The sequence below is a fragment of the Gavia stellata genome, chromosome 8, assembly GCF_030936135.1.
Source record: "Gavia stellata isolate bGavSte3 chromosome 8, bGavSte3.hap2, whole genome shotgun sequence".
In the NCBI taxonomy this organism is placed as follows: Eukaryota; Metazoa; Chordata; class Aves; order Gaviiformes; family Gaviidae; genus Gavia; species Gavia stellata.
In genome coordinates, this window is record NC_082601.1 from 28,264,008 (window position 1) to 28,280,667 (window position 16,660).

General features: G+C 40.3%; 1 protein-coding gene across 1 annotated transcript in view; it reads right to left on the reverse strand.

The window, feature by feature from the left end:
• Window positions 1–15,411, reverse strand: part of PDE1A (phosphodiesterase 1A) — a 163,688-nt gene extending 148,277 nt beyond the window's left edge. Inside the window, exon 1 of the mRNA XM_059820138.1 lies at window positions 15,298–15,411. Coding sequence (XP_059676121.1) covers window positions 15,298–15,401 — 104 coding nt within the window. The 5' untranslated portion in view covers window positions 15,402–15,411. The remainder of the gene's footprint in view (window positions 1–15,297) is intronic.
• Window positions 15,412–16,660: the final 1,249 nt, after the last annotated feature.

The following is a 16,660-nucleotide window of genomic DNA, read 5'->3' on the forward strand; positions in this document are numbered from 1 at the left end:
AAACAGTTACAGAGTTTTGAGGAGTCTTCAAGGTGGGAATAGGAAGGAAAGGCTCAACAATTTCCAGCGCAATATAAAAATGCACCACTGTTAAAAGCATCAAATACATGCACTACACGGAGAGACTGAGACATAAATTTCTTCTCATTATTAACTTGGGCTTGTAACCAAGCTAAGCTTTACAGAAAAAAGAAGAAAAGAAAAAAGAAACCCGACGTATTTGTCTGTAAAACACACTTAAAGAACTGTTAAGTACACTCACACACATAATAGTCACAGTTAAATTAATTTGAAGTCTCATTTTTGTTCCAATGATTTAGAATTAAGACCAACAATGTCTGTTCGAGAGAGATATAACATTAAAATAGGGTCTCCTTGTCACAGCAGTATATGGGAGGGAAAAGGCTATTACATGTCCATCTTACTACCATTGACTGTTACAGGATTATCCCATAAACCTGGTTTGTAAACTTCAACTGATGTTACAGCTGGTGAAGGTGTCTTAGTAGCCATTGAAACATACATTCCAAATTACCAAAGAATGAATATATGATCAGATAAAACCTTCTGTGATACTTTAGCAGTTTTCTGTGAAAGAGAAACATCTGATTTCCAATTACCCATAAAATCCAAGGTCTTTCTAGTTAAGTTGAAAAGAATTAAATCAGAGTTGGTCAGTAATTTTCCAATTGAACTTTTTCTCCGATGGAAAATTTCAGATTTTGTGCACAGCTTACTTTGCTCATAAAATTATATCTATCTCAGAGATTTCCAGACTACAGGTAACTATTCCACTGGGTTGCTCAGAGCTGTGCTCCCGGGTCATCTTTGGCAGCACAGGGATTAGAACCACTGGTTTTCAAATAACCAGTTTACTGCCCCCTCAGTTTATGGTCTTGGAGGTAGAAAAAGTCCGAAAGAGATGTTGACTCAAATTTTTTTAAAAGACATTTCAGAATACTCATTCTTCTGAGGATTCAATTTTGGTGGCCTTTTTCAAGATTTTTTTATACATTTAATTTTTTTCAGAGCAGGAATTCTGCATTCCAGCCCACCCTAATGGAAATCAATGCCAATGATGTAATGCTTTTTGCAGCACAGTTGCCTGTGCATCAGAAAATTACACACTGATGATAAAAAGGAACTGTCAAAAGGGACAACCATTTGCAGCTTCAGCTGAGACTGGCATGTTTGGCATCTCTGCCAAACAGGTGTCTCAGTTATCTTAACTGAAAGTATTTGGAGTTAGGAAATACAATGATATTAATAAAAATCCTCAGTTTGGAGGAAAAAATTTCAAACCTTCATCAAGCCTTTAATAAAAAGGGAAAAGAAAGCTACTGAATATCACTAAAGGGATGTCAGAGTTATTACAAAAAAAAAAAAAAGGAAAGAAACTATTCAAAGCAAACAGCAAATAAAAATACAAAACATATAACTGCAGGTAAGCATGATGTTAGATGCTGATTCTCCAATAAATTCTGCAGACAACACAGCAGAAAAAACCCAACAATAGTATTTCATTTCAATTTTCCCAGGCAGAAAACCAGCTCTGTATTGTAGACGAACAAAAGAAAGCAGTAAATACTACCCAGTAGTCTGTTCCTTAGTGTCTTTCTGGCATAAATTACACTAACAGTGAACCACTCAAACGTAACTGCCTCCAAACACTATTTATCAAAGAAATTCACAACAATTAAATGTCTGCATAATATTTATGGAGGCTACTTGTTTTCCTGGGGGCGCCAAAAGTCTGGAGAAGGGTTGGGTCAAACAAACTGCAGCCAATGTCAAACAATAGATAAAGGAGCATAAACACTTGCATAGACAAACATCTTCCTTTAGATCGCTCCCTGTTAAATAACACTGCATCAAACAATATCTGCATTACGCTTGGAAGGTTGCACTGCTGTAATTCAACAGTCTCTAAAGCTGAAAAACTCATTAAATAAATAGCAACAAAAACAGGCAAAAATGCTGAATGACTATGATCACAAACATTTAGGTATGCCATCATGCAGCAGCCATAAGATCAGTGAGGAAGACTTGAGAAAAAACACTTTTTTTTTTTTTTTTTTTTTTTTAAACTTTGGAGAGATATTTGTAGAACTACTAGTTCTGGAAAAAGTAAAGCTTTAATGTACGTCTCACATTTTTGTGTTCTCCAGCAGATGACACCCCAAGGTATACTGGCTCCTCTGGAAGGTCTAAAATCAGATGTATTTGCCTAAATTGTCAGAGAAGCAACTTAGAAATACTTTTTTTTCGTCATTTTATGACACTGACTCAGATGAGCATTACTTTTCTTACTCATTCTAAAGAACCCATACTAAACCTCATGACTGTCCAGCTTTATTGTACAGACCATAAACAGTACAATGGCAGCTAATGAGTACTCATTCTCAGGGCATTCAGGTCAAGAAAAATCAAAATTTTAATATAGCAGTTTTCACCTTTTTTTGATTTGCAGACACCTGAAATATTGCCAGTGGTGGCAAAGAGCTTTATACAGGAAACGCAAACAATAGGCCTAGGGGGGTTTAGATTACAGTTCTGTAACTGCTAGTTACAGATTACCTAGCAGTACTTAACTGATTCAGTTGAGGTGCAAATATGTGATTACAATTGTCTTGAATTAGCCAAAGTACACAACACAGATGTTTATACTGGCCTTCTTTCAGGCCAGCTTTCTGTTGACTACAGGAGCACCAATGTTATCTGATGCATCATAAAGCTGGAGTGACGTGGGCAGTACTTGACCTTCATAAAATCTGCTAGTTCTAAGTTAACCTTTCAAAAATACTGGAACAAAATTGAACCCTCAGGACAAGTTCATATTGGATCAACACTTTCTGTCGTGTTTTGATCTAATACGTACCCTAGAGTAGGACTTACGGTATCACAGAATCAAGGACTTAAAACATGAGCGATTTAAGACTATGGCTGTTTTGTTGGAGAGCTGCTCAAGCAGGACCATCTCCTTTCACTTTAACTTCAGATATTCCCACCGTCAGACAACTTCCTCCATTGTAAGGCTGCAACTAGGCATGGAAACACAGGAGTCCAACCTAGGAACTAATTCAAGTTCAAATTTAGTAGGGGTAAAAAAAAGTTATTACAGGTTATTTGTAACACACAAGAATTCCATGCATGGCATCAAAACCAGCCATATTAGAACAGCTAAGAAAGATAGCATGGAAGCAGCAATGAAAGTTGGAAGGCAGGAATGAATCATGGGAGAGAACTTAATCCATGATGGCTGCTGAAGAAGGTCATCTTTTAGGGACCATGGAGCCGACAAACTCCCTCAGCTCACAAAAGGCCAGTTTGGAAATCAATTTTCTAGCAGAATCCACAGGAATAAACGCAACAAGTCATGTTAACAGTATTTGACTTACACTTACAAAATAACATATGCTGGCAAACAGTCAGAATCACAAAAACTTTCAGGAGTAAGTCACGTACTCCTTTCAGACCACTATTCCATGCACACATGTATTCAGAGAGTGCATGTCTATGGTCTGAGCCACAGACTACTCTGCAGCCAGCTGCAGCCTTTAACAGATATTGAATGCCTTTAGTAGTTCTTTACAAGTCTAAGCAGTTTTCTAAACGAAAAGGTTTAAAAGAGGTTGGGGAGAAGTCTAGCTTGTTCAGTCTGCAACACTGCCTGGCTAATTGTAAAGCTTTATGGACCGAGAAAACTGAGTCACTTCATTGTCAGCTGTAACTTTATAACTGATGTACTCAATTTCTCCTCAGTTTCCCTTAACCACAGCAGAGTGCAATTTTCTCTCTTATTTTAGTCACAACTGATCCGTTTTTTCTATATCCCTAGTAAAATTAAAAGATTGACTTAATATTAAGTTCTGACTGCCACTATAGCTCCTCTCTATGAGGCCTTATTTTAAAAGTTCCATAAATTGTATTGGTGACCTCAAGTACTTCATGAAATTGTATCGGAAGGCAGAAAAGGAAAAACAGAAAATCTCCCAAATATCTGCTGTCACCAGAGGATGAGTAAAGTACTTAATCACTCTGCCGTTTGTGGATGAAGCTTAGCCCATTTGGTTGTTGGTTGGTTGGTTGGTTGATTTTGCTTCCTTTTGGGAGGCTTTGGATGTTTTGTTTGTTTATTTGACAAAAAGAAAACACGAATGTTAGATACAACAATACAGTAGCACAGGAAGACTTGCTACCATACAGTAGATCTTAAACTTTTTTTGCAGTCTTATTTTTCTAAAGACTCCAGTAAATGGCAGCAGAAATAATTGCAACTATTTTGCTCTAGCTCTCCTCCAGAGATGGTATCAGGAGTAAACCAGATCGGATGGCAAATGCAAACAAAATGGAACAGTGCTAAATGCTTAGTTCACTCCTAAATGATTATTTTGACATCTTACAGGAAAACTTCTGTCAGACACAATTTTGATAAACCCGAGGTTATGTTTCTCTTTTGGATGTATGAAGTCAATGCCTATTTTTATTATAACTTCCACTGGTAACTATGTAATTTCAGTATTTAGGCATTTGCATTTTTCCAACTCTATATAATTAGCAAGACAAAAGGCGCTTTTATTTTTTTTTTTTGCCTATCCAGATATTTTTACTTCATTCTGTTCTGGAGGTGGACCAGAAACTGAGAGTTACATGTGGGAAGGCAGTATGAACTCTAAGTTTTTGACCAATAGCTCTGAGAAACTGCTAAACATTTTGTGGCAGGCTTCAATGTGTACCAGCTAAATTGGGGAATGAGGTTTTCGAAAAAAACATTTACAATAATTGGTTGGTCTGCAGGGCAAACAAGGGCCCGTGCACAAGCAGCTGGCAGGAGTTCAAAATAGGAGGAAAGTAATTATTTCTGTAGTGGATTATATGCAATCTCTTTCTAGGCAGAGATCTGAATTGAACATTTGTAAGTTAAATAGTCACAGAAAGCATCTTTTAGGAAATATTAGAAGTGTTTGATGTCAGCTTCATGAAATGTTACCTTTAATTTCCTTTGCAGTGTTCTTAGATAAAATACTTAATTTTAATTGGAAGCATACATGGAAGACTATATGTACATGTACATTTAAAGGTCTAGAAATGTGGGATTTCAATATCATATTATATTATTTAGGGACTGTGAGACCTGTAAAGACACACTGCTGATGTTCTTAGTGGTATCAGATAAATTATGGCTTGTGCACCACTCCTTCAATTTGCAATCATTTCTAGCAGATCATGGAGCGGATCCTCCTGGAAACACTGCTAAGGCACACAGAAAACAAGGAGGTGATTGGTGACAGCCAACATGGCTTCACTAAGGGCAAATCATGCCTGACAAATTTGGCAGCCTTCTACGATGGGGTTACAGGGTTGGTGGATATAGGAAGAGCAACGGACATCATCTACCTGGACTTGTGCAAAGCATTTGACACTGTCCCGCACAACATCCTTGTCTCTAAATTGGAGAAACATGGATTTGATGGCTGGACCACTCGATGGATAAGAAATTGGCTAGATGGTCACACTCAAAGACTTGTGATCCGCAGCTCGATGTCCAAGTGGTGACCAGTGATGAGCGGCATTCCTCAGGGGTCGGTATTGTGTTACCGACGCTGTTTAACATCTTTGTCAGTGACATGGACAGTGGGATTGAGTGCACCCTCAGCAAGTTTGCTGACAACACCAAGCTGTGTGGTGTGGTCAACATGCTGGAGGGAAGGGATGCCATCCAGAGGGACTTTGACAGACTCGAGAGGTGGGCCCGTGTGAACGTCATGAGGTTCAACAAGGCCAAATGCAAGGTCCTGCATGTGGGTTGGGGCAACCCCAAGCACAAATACAGCCTGGGCGGAGAATGGATTTAGAGCAGCCTGTCGTGGTTTAACCCCAGCCAGCAACTAAGCACCACACTACGCATCCAGGCGTACTGAATATCCCTCCATGTGAAAGCAAATTGTGGCCTGCGCTCTGCTGCCAGAGGGATTGAGAAAAACGTGTTGGCGGTATCTATTGTTGCATACCATTTGGCAGCCTTTGACTCCAGTTCATATTGGAGTTCTAGCATGTGTGCTATGGCAGCACTCAGCGGCAGTGTGACTTCGTTCAGGTCTCGATAGTCCACTGTTAGCCTCCACTCTGTTAGATTTTTGCACTGGCCATATGGGACTATTAAAGGGTGAATGAGTCTTACTGATCACTCCTTGACTCTCCAGTTGACGGATCAACTTATGGATGGGAACCAGAGAGTCTCGACTGATGCGATATTGCTGCCAGTGCACTGTCATGGTAGCAACTGGCACCTGCTGTTCTTTAACCCACAGCAATCCCACCATAGATGGATCCTCTGAGAGACCAGGCAAGCTAGACAGCTGTTTAATCTTCTGTGTACTCAAAGCAGCTATACCAAAAGCCCACCAGTACCCTTTTTGGTCTTTGAAGTACCCTCTTCCTGAGGGTCTATGCCAAGGATACATGGAGCCTCCAGACCAGTCACAATAGGGTGCTTTTGCCACTCATTCCCAGTTAGGCTTACTTCAGCCTCCAACACAGACAGTTCTTGGGATCTCCCCATCACTCCAGAAATACAGATGGATTCTGCCCCCTTGTAATCTGATGGAATTAGAGTACATTATGCACCAGTGTCCCCTAGAGCTTTATACTCCGTGGGGCTGATGCGCCAGGCCATCGAATGCACACAGTCCAGTAAACCCGGTTGACCCTTTCTTCTGCCTGACCAAAGACAGGGGCCCTCTGTTCCTGGTCTGAGTCTTCATTACTTGATTTTTGTAACTGCAAAACAGAAGTCCCTTCATCAGGGTCAAAAGTACAGTCAGCCTTTCTACTCTGCCCAACAGACAGTGGAGCAGTAATTTTCCTGAATGGATGCCTTTTGGCTGTTGTTTTTCCTTGCAGTTCCTGTACCCGAGCTTTTAGTCTCCAGTTAGGTTCACCAACGCACTTCCTCATGTCCTCCCCCTGGTCACGCAGGAAGAACCACAGGGTTGCACGTGGTGTGCGCCACTGGTACTCTTTCCCTTGAACAGAAAAAGGCTGGCTCTTAATAGCTGAGGCCTTGGTTGAATTGCACGAGGAAAACCTACCCTTCTTGGCTTGCTCAAACATTTTTTGGGTCAGTCTGTGTCTGTTCACAGCCGAGACACGGGCACACATGGAGGGAGCAAGATTATCTTTGGATTCTTGGAGTCGTCTGGCCAATTCATCTACAGTTGGTGCCTCAGTGTCTGTCCAGCTCATTATCGCCAGGGTGTGGGTGTATAACATCAGTGCATTACGTACAAACTTTTGCCCCATGGACCATGTGCACCGGATTTCATCCAGGCCTTTGGATGCCTGGTTATTATAGATTACCTCCAACACGGCTAATTCCCTCAGATACTGTGTGCCTCCTTCAATGTTGGTCCATTTGCTTCAGGAATTTGCAAGTTCTTCCTTGAAGGGATACTTGTCCTTCACACCTCCAAAGACTGAGGACTCCTGCCTTTTTTCCAAGCTCTTTGTCAATCCCTTGCTATCCTTAGCAAGGCATCCCAGCTGCTGGGCTTCCTTACCCTCTAATTCCTGACTACTGGCCCCAATATCCCAGCATTGAAGTAACCAGCTGAGAATTAGCTCACCTGGTTGATGGCTAAAATCTTTTCGCATATCTCACAGCTTACTTAGGGATAGGGAGCGGGTAGTTTCTGTCTCATTTATGATTTCAGTCTCTTCCTCCTCCTGTTCTTGTGACTGCTCTGCTGTAGAACAGGCTGCCTCTTCTGATTCTTTCTCCTGCTCCCTTTTAGGAGAAGCTTCTTCATCCCTTACTAAACGAGTTGACTTACACTTCCATTGTTTCTTTTTAGTTATAGGGGCAACTGATACAGTGCCTGGTTTAGCCACAGTGTCTGTTGGTTTGTTTTCCCTCTCTTTGCCCTGAGGGTGCTCATAATACGGAGCAGTGTTTGGTAGGTACTGGCCAGGGCCCAGCACAGTGCGGTCAGTTGTGCCTCTTTGGAGTAGCCATGGTGGCTTTTTTTCAAACATTCTATCACTTCATCAGGATCCTGTAATTGTTTGGGAGTGAAGTTCCAGACCATTGGAGATGAGAAATTCTCTAGATAGCTGCCCATATTCTCCCACATGCCATGCCACCCATGGCCATCCTCTCGCGGAGCCTGGGTCATATTCCTAAATTGCTTGTTAACCTTGGATAAAACCAAAGCAATAATTCTAAGAAATACCAATAGTAGTATTTTAACTATCCAAGGATGTTCAAGATACTAGGAAGTTATTGTAATGAGGGAGACAACATCACAGAAGAAGGTAGCAAGGGTGTCGTTCTGTATTTCCTCCACAACAAACCTCTCAGAGGAAGAAGTATAATTGTTAATTGTTTCCATGAGATAGTACCCGAAGTACAGTAATGGCTTCAGTACAGAGACCAAATACCAGATTAAGCTCAAGGTCAGTGTTTTAATAACGACTCTCCCAGGCAAAACATCACTAATCACTACAGAACAGAGCAAACTGCAAAGGCAACACCAATCTTTAACAGGTACAGCAAAAAAAAGAGTATGGTGCAGATCAGATAAACTAAAGTAGAGAACAGGTGAATTAATATTGTGACCCACAACTGTTAATAGATATAAATCCCTTCTAATATGCTCTGTTCAATCTGTTATTATCTCAAACCCTTCGAGCCCCACGTTGGGCACCAAAAACGACTGTCGTGGTTTAACTCCAGCTGGCACCTAAGCACCACGCAGCCGCTCGCTCACTCCCCCCCCTGCCCCAGTGGGATAGGGGAGACAATCAGAAAAATAGAAGTCAGAAAGCTCATGGGTTGAGATAAGAACAGTTTAATAAATGAAATATAATAATAATATAATGTACTGAAAAGGGGGAAAAAAAAAAAGAAAGAGAAATAAAACCCAAGAAAGACAAGTGATTCAAATGAAAACAATTGCTCACCACCCTCCGACCAATGCCCAGCCTGTCCCCGAGCAGCGGTCTCCCAGTCAGCTTCCCCCCTAGTTTATATAGTGAGCCTGACATCACATGATATGGAATATCCCTTTGGTCAGTTGGGGTCAGCTGTCCCCCAGACTGTGCACCCCCAGACTCACTGGTGCGGTGGGGTGAGAAGCAAAAAAGGCCTTACTCCGTGTAAGCACTGCTGAGCAATAACAAAAACATCCCTTTATTATCAACACTGTTTCCAGCACAAATCCAAAACACAGCCTCACACTAGCTACTATGAAGAAAATTAACTCAAGCGTGCACTTGCAGCCCAGAAAGCCAACTGTATCCTGGGCTGCATCAAAAGAAGCATGACCAGCAGGTTGAGGGAGGTGATTCTCCCTCTGTACTCTCGCGAGACCCCACCTGGAGTACTGCGTCCAGCTCTGGGGCCCCCAACATAAGAAGGACATAGACCTGTTGGAGCAAGTCCAGAGGAGGGCCACGAAGATGATCAGAGGCCTGGAGCACCTCTTCTATGAGGACAGGCTGAGAGAGTTGGGGTTGTTCAGCCTGGAGAAGAGAAGGCTCTGGGGAGACCTTATAGCAGCCTGCCCGTACCTGAAGGGGGGCCTACAAGAAAGCAGGAGAGGGACTTTTCACAAGGGCATCTAGTGATAGGACAAGGGGTAATGGCTTTAAGCTGAAAGAGGGTCAATTTAGATTAGATATTCGGATTAAATTCTTCACCATAAGGGTGGTGAGGCACTGGAACAGGTTGCCCAGAGAAGTTGTGGATGCCCCAACCCTGGAAGTGTTCAAGGCCAGGCTGGACGGGGCTTTGAGCAACCTGGTCTAGTGGAAGGTGTCCCTGCCCATGGCAGGGGGTTGGAACTAGATCATCTTTAAGATCCCTTCCAACCTAAACCATTCTATGATTCTAGCAGAGCTTTCTATAAGCACAGCAATTCACCTACCCACAGTAAATTGGAGGATTAGCATTTACTCTAATCCATCAAAAGCACTGATATGTGCCAGAAATTGCAGCAAAAAATTAGTATGAACCAGAAAATTAATTCTGTGCCTCCTGTACATGATAATAATGGAAATACCTTTCTAAGAGCAAAATAATACCATTATTCTAATATGACTGGATTAAAGCATCCTCTAAATTGCTAATGCTAAGTATCTGAATATCGCTAAAATATCTATAGCTATTGAAAATTCTAACATTATCATATTATAAATATAATTACAATACATATTTTTAGGTTACAAAGTTATCATTATAAATTGTTTACCTTGACTACTCAGGTGCAGAAACAGACTTTGGTTTGAAAATCAAAAGAAGCCATTCACAATTTATGATGGAACAATTCTTCCTGTAATTATAGCACTAATGGGTTACATATCAATCAACAGGTAAATCATTATATAATTTTTTCAATTTTCTGTTCAGAGCATTTCTGAAATCATATTTGACAAATAACAGCTTTAATTTTACTTAAATTCCCTTTAGAAATACCTGTCATTTGAATTTTTTCAAGAGCTTAAGATTTTCCTTTAAAGAAAAGTTTTCACATTAGGAAAAAGTAAAAATAGGCGTTACAAGTAAAAACTACTTGAACTGTATATCCATTTGTTGCTAATGTAGTTAGCAGTGACTGACAATTTCTGTCTCGCTATTTTTTATCATAGTTATCCACCTGTAGTTCTAGCTCTTCTCCTCTCTTCGATTGTTCAGTACTCACAAATTTATAAACCTTTATATCAGAAAATGTTAAGTTTTGATAATGATAACCTCTTCAGTTAACCTTTACTGAACTTTCATAGTTTACGCAAATTGAGCATACAAAAAAGGCCAATAGTAAAGACAAACACCAAATACAGTATAAAATAAAATGTGAACAAGGAACTTAAAAAAACAAAGGACAGACTTCTTTGTCGTATATGGTTCTGGAAACTGTTATAGAACAGCTCTTCCACCAGTATCCAAAAATCTGGTGAAGGAATGACTGGGTGAGGTTCCTTAACTAAAGTTACACATTCTGGTCACTTTTAGACCTAACAGGCTGCTAATCTGGATTCTATTTGATGCTTTTTACAGCATTCTCTCTTCTGATAATTCAGCAGGTGTGGAGGAAGCCATTTCTCCACTTTCCTTGACATCAAGCCAAGTTTCCTCAAATCAGTGACTAGGGCCCCTTTTTGCCTCTACAAAATGTGTACCCATGCAATGATAGGCATTTGTCACTGCAGCGTTGCAGGATCAACAAACTGGGTCTACGAGTCAGTCCCTTTTAGTGTCTAAAACAGCTTAGACTCTCCTTTCTGCAGAAATGCTGCAGAAATTGGAATCTATTATGTTTGATGTGGAGGAAAAGAAAGGGAAGAAGGTAAGGAAAGAAGCTTATGCTTTTCCTCAAATCCTTTTTGCCATTCAAGTTAGCACAAATTAGTTTTAGGACAGTGATGGCAATAACATATAGTCTCTTTCAAATCAGTAACAATTACGTAAAGTAGGCTATTCCAACCGCATGTGAACGCTAACCCCCCAAACTCTTGTGACCTTGGATTTTAACTTTTTCCATTCAGAGATTTTCTGGCCTCTTAGAGACAATTCTAGCAAATACGTATATCCATGGAAAGCAAGTTATTTTCTCACTAATGAATTCAAAGCTCAGAAATGGAACGCACTCCTAATAAAAGGTTCAACAGTGGTGGGGATACAGGAAGCTACCTGCAAAGATGCCTACGAGATAAGGTGAAGGGGGTCTGACTGTTCTGTGGGTGACATTGAGTGAAGTGGCAGACAGCCAACGTATACCATAAACAGACAGCATACCATTTCACAGAATAATGAAGAACACAGAGTTAAGTCAAGTCTATCTGCAGATTAAGGAGAACACTAAACACTATAAGGCCAGTAAGCATACAGAGCTCTGCTTTAAAATCTGTTTATCCGTGTTCGGAATCAAAAGGCTTTAAAGAAGCTGCTTCTCTTTCAGAGCTTGCTGCCATGCTCCATCAGCATCTGAAGAGAAACTTTCCTAGGTAGCAAACCTTCTGGTCCTATTGACACCAGAATACATTTAAGCTGGAGACTTAGTTACTGTCTAAAGTAAGATTCCATCTGATAGAGAATGAAAGGCTAAGGGAGAAAAAGTGTAATCAGTGACATTGAACGGTCTGAGAAGGAGCAACCTGGCCAGGCTGTGATGAGATGAGATGCCTTCTGAAGCAGAAGGTGTACAACACTCCCCTTCAGTCAGGAAGCTGGAATTCCAGCAGTGGCTTGAATGGCTTTTGCTTTTACTCCTCTGTACAACAAAGAATCATAAAAGCCCCACTATTATACGAGTCATTTAGTTGTCACTTACTTGGTTTTGCTTTCTCCCTGAAGTAAAAAACATTAGAAGCTCGCAGTCTGCATATTGAAAATGTCTTAATTCAAAGATCAGAAGCTCAAATCAAGACAGAAATGTACATGACTCATTTTCACAAGTCCCGTTTCAGTGAGCTTGTGTTTTATGCACTCAGACATCAATAAACTCAGCACTAATGCTGATGAAGTTATTAATTACAAATTAATCTCTTCTCTGCCAGAGAATCTCCTTTTTTTTGCAGCACTGCTGCAATTGCAATGTAAAGAAAATTGAGTTAGATTTTGACTTGCCATGCAGAGCTTGGTTGTAGGGCCACATGGACCCAGTGAAAGTTACATATGGTTCCATTTTGTTCAAAACATCCAAGCTTTTATCGCAGCGCTTAAGGAGAGCATTAGGTTAGGGAGGTCTGTGCAAGCCTATAGAGTAGAAAACCCATAGAAAAGCCCTTTCATTCAAGCTTCCACAATACCCAGCTTTTCTCATTGGGCATTAAAATAAGGATTTTCATTTATCCTTAAGCATATTCAACTCAACTATCTTATAGAACAGCATGCATTTACAAAAATAAAAAAAACAGCCCAACAAACCAACAACAAAAACACCCCAAGACATATGAGTTTAAATGTATATGGAATTCTGCAGCCAATCCATAATTAAATGCCTGTTATCTGAAAAGCTGAAATGCTAAAAGAAAATAAAAGCTTAACACTATTCAGATAGTTACCTAAATGAAATCCAATGTTCTTTCAGACATAATGACCTGCTTGCAAGAAGATAATCAGCACTTTCAACTGGCAAAATACAGTAAAACTGTGTCGAAGTCACACATATACATTGGTGAAAACTCTGTAGGCCTGTGGACTCTATCAGCAAGAATAGATTCAGCTTCATAACTCACACCATGTCTTGACTTCAATGTAGATATACCACTCCTTTAAAAACTCAGTAATTTGCTTCACACGTACTAGTTTTATTAACAGTTCCCCTCTCTAAGACGAAACAATTCTCCTGACCGACAATTTATAAAAGAATTCTTCCCAAGTCAGATTATCCGTGGTAGTCCCACTTATCTGTCCCTCTCCCCTACCACATACAAACATACTTCTACTTTGATATTTGTGCATCAGCAAAATGAATCCTTTTCCTTAATGACTGATGCTTATACTACAAACTGAGCACAGAGATCTGCTCTGAAAAATTCAACTCTTTGAAATTTCCCCATACAATATTCAAAAATTTCCCCATACAATATTCAAAATATTGACTAGTCAGTGGTTTCTAATTGACTAGTGAATAATTAAAATTAAATAATCGGAAAGTCTAAAAAATAGTCAGCTGAGCACGTATCTAATAATATAGCCTGTTTCTTTTAAATATAAATATTTTAGCACTATTTTGTCCTGCAGCCACAACAGTCATGAGGTTGGCACCAACCTGCAAAAGATGCACAGTTTTCAAACACTTAAGCTCCATTTGATTTTGATACACCATAAATTCCAACTAATGTTTTAACTACTCCTAAAGAAGCATGAACCTTATTTCCTGGAGCTGTTGTACTGAGTGTCACTAATGTTTAGTTATTTACATTACTTTGTTTAATGGAACCATTCCAGAGGCAGCTGAAAGGAAATGTTTCAACCTAAGAGCCTAGCGGTAACAGAGAACTTACAGAACGAATAAAAGCAGCAGCTTAGACCCTACACAAATGGAAGTGTCTACAAATTGATGGAGGTCTCTAGCAGCACAAACTCAGAGGCAAGGTGTGTGGCATCAGGAAACGATCAAAATATTTGCTCTGTTACGTACACTTTGGAGTTTCTAGAGGCAAAATTGTTCCCAAAGTGCATGATCTTAAACAGAGGAGTGATAGGATTCAGAGCAAATACTCAAAAGCATATCACAAAGAAGTTCTTATAAATCCCTGGCCACAACTGAAAAGTGACTTTTCAATGAAGCAAACCAACTTTCTCTTGAAAGAAAACAGATGGTGGAAACTCCCTTTCTCACAGCCAGCTTGAATCTCTACCCAGTGCATGGGGGAAACAGGCAGTGCCATAGCCAATGCATCTAATCCTCGTAGTGCTGTGAGTAACCCATTTTCCTTCAACAGCTGAGGCACTATACAGCATCTGTGGAAACCCAGTATTTCAAATCTTTCCAGCAAAAATAACAGTGCCACTTCCTTGCTTCCAAAGCAACAAATGTAACATGTATTTATTTGTAATATCCTGACATCAGTTCTCAGAGCAAAAAAACAGACAAATACTTACAAGGAGGCATTGAAGATTAAGGGGTTTAGAACACACTAGTTTGATCGAGTTTTTCTCTGACAGGTTGCAGATGTTTATTTAGTGATCATTTGCACCAGAAGTCTACACTGAAAATTGCATTTGAAAGGAGTGAATTAGACCCAGCAGGTGCATAGTGGGACTTCAAATAGTCCTTCAATCAGTTTTTAGCGTTATTGAGCACCAAATAATTGACAAAAAAACAGAGACATAGCATTCTCTTAATAGCTAAGCACCTTCTAACACAGACTTCTTTACCTGCAGTCTCAAAAGGCAAAATATTGATACCTCCTGCAATAATATACTTACCTGTATATACTGACAGGAATGATGAAACAGGTCCAGCAATGCTGATTCTGAAGGTAACATTTACAAAATCATATCAGAGCTATGGAAGTGTTAACCTGAAAGGACTTACCTGCATTTCATTTTGGATAATAACTCCCACTAGTTACATATACATCTTTTAAATTAGGTGTTTGAACCTTATACAGAGTCTGGCATTAATCTAAGTACCATCATACATGAGAGCGATGTATTGTATTATGCGAGCAAATACTATTCACAGCTTAGAGATAACTCTCCCGTTTGCTAATTAGTCATTTTAACAAACAGATGAAAACGATCTTTCCCAGGGAACAGAACAAAAGCCAAGGAGAGAAGCTACTCACATTCCTTTGAGACGCTGCCACATTTTCTCTGCGTGTCCTCCTATTTGATACTTTATAGAGGTGCTTTCCAGTTCCCGAGTTGTTTCCGTCGCTCGAGCCCCCATTGTTATTGTCCTACAGCGATACAGTTACAGTCAGGCTCAGCAGCAAGTAAAAGCATTCTTTAGTCCACTACAAATGTCAGAAGATCCACGCATGTTAGACAGTAGCTGCTGTCATATCAAACACATCAGAATTACAACAGCTGAGGGACGATCCTGCCTGAATCGCTATTCACTTTGATAGACAAATCCACTCTTCCCCCCCACCTCCAAGCACAGAGCCAGTACACACAGCTCCTCTGACCTCACGAGTCTAATCCATACGGGTGAGACAGCTACTATACTACTGACTGCTCAAGCTCCTTTCTCATGCACTTTTTCTGCTGTAGGAATATGCACAGAAGCACAAAAGATTCCTTAAAATGGACTATAACTCATTGCCATGCAGGATAAATGTGAATGGCTTTAACAATCCAGAAGGAAAGAAAGGCTGGTTTCTGCTCTGCAGGTTGGAGAAACAGGCTGCAATAGGAAAGCAGATGGTAGAAGCCAGTATCAGCCACACCACCCTACAAAAATTGTGCATGTTCAAATGCCAGAGCTATCCTCTCCTTCGTTGATCCTGAATTGATTCTTAATGAATAAATATCTACCAGACTCTCAATAAAAATATGACTGTACAAATGCTAAGTCAGTAGTGAAGACATGTATAAATCCCTGCAGAAGAGAAATCAGAGAGCTCTACAGGTTGTTATTGAAGGAATATGCTGTAATGATGACTATTCACCTTCTCCTAGCAACTCCACACAGTAGGTAACTGTCAATTTAACAGGTGGAAAATGCAGCAGTTGCAAGACAGTCCGCTCAGCAAATCCTTCAGGACAGCAGCATGCGTGAGTCAAAGTCTGATGCTGAACTGTGTGTGTCTGCCAGCAAAAAACCAATTAAGTGCATGCAAACAGCAAAAAGGTTGAGGACTAAACAATATGCCAGCCATGCAGCAGATTGCCAGCTCTGCCTTTCAAGTGCAAACCTAAGCACCTAGTTGTACAGCCAAAGGTGGGTTTTGGAGAGGGCAAAGGAGAGGATTTCCTTGCTGCTTGCTCAGCCACAAACTTGGGTTTGCAGAGCAGCTCCTGTACTCTGTAAATAGCACCTGTCTTGTCTGGTGAGTCAGTAACAATCTTCATTTCTGAAGCAGCAGCCAAATAATTAAATATACCACAGACTTATCTCAGTGATCATGTTTGTTTCAATCAGAGAAAGAGCTGTGCAAGAAGCCAGGCAAGAGGGTTATGCCAAGTAGGAGTAAATATGTCTGA